Source organism: Heterodontus francisci, chromosome 1 (genome assembly GCF_036365525.1).
Source record: "Heterodontus francisci isolate sHetFra1 chromosome 1, sHetFra1.hap1, whole genome shotgun sequence".
NCBI lineage: Eukaryota > Metazoa > Chordata > Chondrichthyes > Heterodontiformes > Heterodontidae > Heterodontus > Heterodontus francisci.
The window spans coordinates 201,727,433-201,734,854 of NC_090371.1; the positions used below are offsets into that span (position 1 = coordinate 201,727,433).

Consider the following 7,422-nt stretch of genomic DNA (forward strand, 5'->3'; position numbering starts at 1 on the left):
CTTTATCCAAATGTTTATCTAAATCCCTATAAAATGCTATGATTGACAAGATCTGGTTCTTCAAGCTAAGTCAATGTACTGTGAATTATTCAAAAAAGTCACAACAAATCTTTAAAGGATCATTATAAATGATCCAATTTGAAAAATATTCAAATGCTTGTGGATATTAATATTTACTTTCCAGTTATTTTAATATTAATATAAATATTTAAAGCAAATGAGAGAATATGCTACATCCACTTTTGATTACATCTCAGTGAAGTGCCTTTGGACATTTTTAAACAATAAAGCAAGCTGTTGTTCTTATCCATTCCCCCACCAAACCCTAAATAAAACTTCGTGAAATAAAAACAGAAAATGCAAATAAAACAATCACATATAAATTTATTTCCCTAGGTTTGTTTTGTAATAGGCTACAAAATAATAATACAGAAAGAAATAAAGTCATAAATGCAAAAACATTGGAATTGTACAAGACATTGTTTAGTCACCTTTTTATTTCATAGCAGCTATCTAATGGTTTTTAGCAGTCTCAAGAATGTGTGTCTACACCCAGTCACTTTTCTTAATTTCATTATAAAATATCCACCTGTTGTCAATTTAGCTGGTGATATTTAAACTTTGTAATACACATAAAACCCTTCTCATACAGTTATATCATCACATCTACATAGAAAGAATGAGAGATGGTATGAAAGACAACAATCAACATACTAGTACACGCATATAATTAGTCTCTAAAACCAGAACTCAGTGAAGACCCAATTTTTAAAAAAAACTGTGTTAAAAGTAATCACAAAGCATTTTGAGATTGAATAATGTGCAAAGGGAGGTCTTCTGTATATTTCCTGATTTCTTTGGTTAGAGATATACAACAGACAGCTATCTATAGAACGTAACCTCAGCCGCACAGACTGAAGTTATACTATTACTCGCACCTTGCTGCAGATCACACTGAACTCAGTCATAATGGAACACTATGCATGTTGCTTGGAACCATCATGTCGCAACGGGAATTAACTTTTAACATCAGGAGAAAGTGTGAGGTTTGAGTCCATGTCTTCTTATTGTATTAATACGCCTAAGAGTGAGCATACGAAGTCTCTTGAGGTTCAGTGAATTAACTATGGCACAATAAGCAGCCACATTTTAAGTTATACTGCCCCTCATGCAAAGTCAAAATTAACTGTTGGAGGTTTTCTCACAGCTCCTGTTTTAGTATGCTTGGAGGCCAGTGCCAAGATATAATGCTATTTTCATTTTGATACACATTTGAAACTACTTTGGATCAATAGTAAAGTGGCACTATAATTAAGCATTGCAGACTCTCAATACACAATCTCAGTTGGCCAATCAAACTTAAAAAGTTGAGGGATAGTTTCCATTAGGTTGCACTTATGTTTCAGCGCAACTCACCCAAAATCATCCAAATGAGTATAAATGATTGAGTAATTTCAAGTCCAAGTTACATCCAGTGCAAATCAAGTTTCCATAATCTTTTAAACTGGTTTTAAAAAGATCGCACTGGAAGCTGGCCCTGCCCACAAATTTGGCTATGCCCCCAGGCAAGTTTCTGCCAATTGCGCACATTTGCATCCCTTTGAAACTTTTCACATTAAGCTTGTTTTAGGTGAAAAAGTTTTTAAATATTAAAAAATATTTAATTAACCAAGGAACTGGCTGGCTTATGCCAATGAAACTAGCAAATAGTTCTTTGGTTTTCTTAAAAGTCATTTTCAGTTATTTAAAAATCAAGTTACTTACAGGTGTTGGACTAGACATGCTTCTAAAAAATGCTTATTTTTTCAGATAAAGCCATTTTCATAAATGTATTAATAAAATTGCACCAGATTACCATTCTTCAATACAGCAAGGAATATATTTTAATGCAAGGCAGAAAAAAATAAACATTTATGTTCTAAAATGCTGCCCAATCACACTGGCTCATGGAAGAGTTTACATTTGTGATTATGCAAATGAGTTTGAGTGAAAATTTGAATCATAACTTCACTTCAGGAAACCATCACAATTTCAAGTGCAATTTGTGCCCGGATTGCTGATTGCACCCAAAGCAGAAACTCGACCCCTCAGAATCTATTCTTCTGAATTAACATTCTCCTGTCTTGGACGTATCAGGTTATAGATGTCAAAGATGTCATGTAATGAATACACCATCTTTGTAACAGCAGTATTAATTCTTAATGTGGTGTGAAAGGGTGGGCTTTATTTAGCAGACACATGTTAAAGCTGAACTCATGTTAGATGTGTCAACGTCTAAAACTAGTCACTGTGCATATTGTATTGCTATGTTCCCATCTATATTTAGAATGAATCAAACTTTCACAGTGGTCTAAAGTGTCATTCCAAGAATTACTAATATGCGTTTTTACCAGGGAAACAAACTACAGGGGTGGGGCCCAAAGAGAGTGCAATACGCCCACCCATACAGAATCCTAGACGAGATGCTCCTGCTGTGATTTGCAACTGGTCCTTCGCGGGACCGTAACGAACAAAATGGGCATTTTTTTTTCGGAAAAAAAGTGCAACAACCTGAAAACACGTCAATTTGCTTCACTATTCTGTGCACTTTAGTTATGTAAAGTGCACCTCAGCATTCCCAGTAATTACATTATAATTTCCCAAGACAAACCATTCCAATCAATTTTTGTGAAAAAACTGTCAAGCTAATCACCCATTTTTACAAGATTTGGCTGCCTTAACAGTAGTTGATGTATTTATTCTTGTTAATACGGTACGAATGCCATTGACGCCAATACTATTACAGTGCAACCATGTCTATTAAAAATAAACCTGTATAATCTTTAAAATAAAAATCGCATTAATTGTATCTAGTAAAGCATTCTACTCACCACTAGTGCTCATTTCGATTCGATGTTTTGCGATCCCAAGCAGACTCAACTTACTTATTGGTTAACCCTGCAGATAGGGGTGTTGTACACAGATCAACCTGTTAGTCAATGCGCAAAAATAGCATGCGCATATATATATTTTAAAAAATAACCCCAGCGTTACAGAATAGGTTCTAATTAAAACTATTGGGAGCAGTACTTTTTTCCCCGTTTTTTAAGAAATGCAACTGCTTCTCCTCGGTTGCGATTTGTCGCCCTGCAGGAGCAGCCGGTGAGCAATGAGCGCTAGCCGCTCGCACTCAGTGGAATGCGGCTCTGGTCCTCGCGCTCTCCGCCAGGGCTCTGTCCCTGAGCTCGAGCCGCAGCCACCACCGCAGCGCGAGCTTGGCGAGCGCCTACGCGCGCGCACCCGCAGCGGCCACAACTCCTCAAAGGGCAGGTCGGGAGCTGCAGTCGCGCGCGAAATACAAAAGAGCTGAGGAATGACTGACTGCTGCAGACTGGTTTGCACGGTCAGAGCCGCAGTAGATATCGGGAACTAAAACAACCACAGACCAAGGGAAATTTGTGTGCGCACATAAATAACTATACAGATGGGCGCGTGTGAACAAATCGATAAAAATCTGCTCATGCTGGAACCTGAAACAATTTATGTGTATATATTTGACTTTTAATGTATTTGTTTATTCATTCATGGGATGTGGGCGACCGCATTGTGAGCAGCGAATACAGTATACTAAATTGAAAGAAGTACAAGTAGATCGCTGCTTCACCTGGAAGGGGTGTTTGGAGCCTTAAATGGCGAGGAGAGAGGAAGTAAAAGGGCAGATATTGCACCTCCTGCGATTGCATGGGAAGGTGCCATGGGAAGGGGATGAAGTGTTGGGGGTAATGGAGGAATGGACCAGGGTGTCGCGGATGTGAAGGATGGTGAGGTGGAAAGTGAGGGCAAGGGGAACCTTGTCATGGTTCTGGGAGGGAACGGAAGGGGTGAGGGCAGAAGTGCAGGAAATGGGTCCAACCAGTCCCCATCCTCTGCCTGACTGAACTTGTCCTCACTTTGAACAACTTCTTCAACTCCACTCACTTCCTCCAAATTAAAGGTGTTGCTATGGGCACCCGCATGGGTCCCAGTTATGCCTGTCTTTTTGTGGGTTATGTCAAACATTCCTTGTTCCAGTCCTACTCAGGCCCCCACCCCCAACTCTTTTTCCGGTACATTGATGACTGTATCGGTGTCGTTTCCTGCTCCCGCCCCACATTGGAAAACTTCATCAATTTTGCTTCCAATTTCCACCCTTCTCGCACCTTCACATGGTCCATCTGCGACACTTCCCTTCCCTTCCTTGACTTCTCTGTCGCCATCTCTGGGGATAGGCTGGCCACTAGTATTTATTATAAGCCTATCAACTCCCACAGCAACCTCGACTACACTTCCTCACACGCTGCCCCCGTAAGAACTCCATTCCATTTTCTTAGTTCTTCCATCTCCAATGCATCTGTTCTGATGATTCTACCTTCGACAACAGCGCTTCTGATAAATCTTCCTTTTTCTTCAACCGAGGAATCTCCTCCCCCCCCACCCCCTCCCCCTCCCCACAGGTTGACAGTGCCCTCAACCATGTCAAACTCATTCCCCACACTTCTGCCCTCACCACTTCTCCCCCCTCCCATGCAGTCGCAAGAGGTGTAATACCTGCCCTTTTACCTCCTCTCTCCTCACCATCCAAGGCCCCAAACACTCCTTCTAGGTGATTTACTTGTACTTCTTTCAATTTAGTATACTGTATTCGCTGCTCACTATGCGGTCACCTCTATATTGGGGAGATCAAACGCAGATTGGGTGATTGCTTTGCAGAACACCTCTGCTCAGTCCGCATGCATGATCCCGAACATCCGGTTGCTTGTCATTTTAATTCACTACCCTGCTCCCATGCCCACATTTCTGTCTTCGGCCTGCTGCAGTTTTCCTGTGAACCTCAATGCAAGTTTGAGGAACAACACCTCATCCTCAATTAGGCACTCTGCAGGCTTCTGGACTCAACATTAAGTTGAACAATTTCAGAGCATAACTTTTTTTTTCCATTTTAATTTGTTTTATACTATTTTATTCTATTTTTTAACCATGGTCCTGTTTTAAATGTGTTTTTCAGGTTTTGCTTTTGGTCATTGTTCAACCATTTACACTCTCTCTGGACTAATGCTTTGACATTTCATACAACTATTAGCACTCCCTTTGCCTTTGTTCTGTGACATCTTTATCACTTAATCTCTCCTGCCCTCTGCCCTACCTTTTCTTTTGCTCTTCTTCCCCCTCCCCACTTCTCACTTGCTCAAAGCCTATTACATTTCTAACCTTTGCCAGTTCTGATGAAAGGTCACAGACCTGAAATGTTAACTCTGTTTCTCTCTCCACCGATGCTGCCAGACCTGTAGATTATTTCCAGCACTTTCTGGGCTTAATTGGATAGTTCTTTCAAAGAGACGGCACAGGCATGATGCACCAAATAGTCTCCTTCTGTTCTGTAAAATTCTATGAACATCTCTAAAAAAAAAATCACATCACTGTTTGCAACACACACTCTATCCCTTCGCACAGCTGAAACACTGTTTCTTCGTGCCAATAATTTCACCTGGGTCTGAAAATGTTTGCCAGAGGGTAGGGTATTCATATTGTGCCTTTCACAACCTCAGGATGTTCTAATGTGCTTTACAGCTAATTAAGTACATTTGAAGTGTTGTCACTGTCATAGGAAACATGGCAACCAATTTGCACACAGCAAGGTCCCACAGACAGCAATGAATACTGACCAGATAATCTATTCTAGTGATAAATATTGGCCAGGAGAACTCAGCTGATCTTCTTCAAAATAGTGTCATGGGATCATTTCCGTCCACCAGCGAGAGTAGACTGTGCCTCAGCTAAACATCTCATCTGAAAGGCAGCACCTCCGACAGTGCTGACATCCCTCAGCACTGCACTGTAGAATCAGCCTGGATCTTGTGCTCAAGTCTCTAAAGTGGGACTTGAACCCACAACATTCTGACTTAGAGCCAAGAATTCTACACACTGAGATATGTCTGACACCAAGGGTGAGTGCAGGTGGACATCCCCGGTATCCCTTCATTGATCCTTGTTTGCCTTTTAAAATGTCAGGGATAGAGAAGCATTGAATTTTATACACATTTTCAAACTTTTGGTAGAGTTTCATCAGATCAGCTTTAAGAAACTCTTTTGTGAAAGGTCAGAACATGATTGGACTTTAATGTACAATTTATATGGGCAGGCGAAGCACACAGCATAATCCTGTATAAAACACTGGAAATAGAATCACAGGGTATTGTCATGAACTTGACTATTGAAACAAAGCTCGATCAGATTTTATGTTACAACACTTTCTGCTGACTTCAAAAAGTTGGGCAAAAATAGTATGATGCACAAGTCCAGCAGAGAACCAGCAATTTGCTCAATTTCCCAGGACTACATGGCTGAATTGTGTTGGCAGGAATGATCCCACCAACTGGAAAATCCACTCCTATGTTACACATAACAATTTAGCTTTGGATTTTTCTCTTTGCACATGTCTTTCTTTAGTTTGTTCTTTTTAAAATTTCTTGCATGACTTTTTTTTTCTCTGCCTCTGTTGGTATGTCTCTTCTGCTAATCTCCTTCTGCTACTTTGTTCCTGTTTTCTTCCTGCCTTGTTGCTAGTTTGTGCAGCTTTTGTTTGTTACCTTTCTTCTTTTTCTTTCGGCCACATTAGTTTTCTGTTGTTTCTTTGTTGTCACATTTTGCAGCTTTTATGTCTTCATGCCTAACTTCAGGATTGTCCAAGATGTAACGTGTAAATAAAAGTGAATGATTCTTTTGAGAATAGTTTAGAAGCAGCAGCAAGACAAAACCCTAAATAAAATGTTGGTTTACAATTCTCATACCTCTTTCAGGGGAACATCAGAATTCCTATTGATTAATTAATGGATTCCTTTTGAGTACCAGTTGAAATTTGTAGTGTGAGGTATGCAATTTTGAAATAATTATACTACAAAATGTAGAAATAGATAATGGTAATGTTAAAAGGGTTTGGAAATTGTAGTGCATTTGGTACTTACAGATTGTTTCACTGGTTTAGAACTATTAAAATTAGCAAAATAAATGATATGGATTGTGTGACTTTTAATGATAGTGTGCTGTTCCACTCAAAATGCAGGGTTTGTACAATTCTCAAAAGGTATTTTGCTCAACATTAGAAAGATACAAAAATATAGTGGGGGTGAAATTGGGCTCAGTAGCACCCATTTTCTGGGGTAATGTAGGCCCCTTAAGTGTTCAAAATGCTTTCTGTGGTGCGTGCATTGAGCTTTGGGAATTGAGCCGGATGCCATCATTTGTAAAGCACAGCTGACTCATTATTTTTTAGAGAGTATAAATACAGGGGTCTCTGTGTGCTGCTTGAGTTCACTGAGTGTGAAGTCAGGAGTTTGGTGAGTAAGGAAGTTCAGTGAAGAGGGGAACCTATAAATTAATCAAGAAAAATAAATTTAATTAACACAA

The 7,422-nt window shown here is 39.8% G+C and overlaps 1 protein-coding gene across 1 annotated transcript in view; it reads right to left on the reverse strand.

Annotated features, from left to right (window-relative positions):
• The window catches only part of ablim2 (actin binding LIM protein family, member 2), a 444,286-nt gene extending 441,107 nt beyond the window's left edge, over positions 1-3,179 (reverse strand). The window contains exon 1 of the mRNA XM_068019832.1: positions 2,871-3,179. Within this exon, the coding sequence (XP_067875933.1) occupies positions 2,871-2,883 (13 nt within the window). The 5' untranslated portion in view covers positions 2,884-3,179. The remainder of the gene's footprint in view (positions 1-2,870) is intronic.
• Between the last annotated feature and the right edge of the window lie 4,243 nt (positions 3,180-7,422).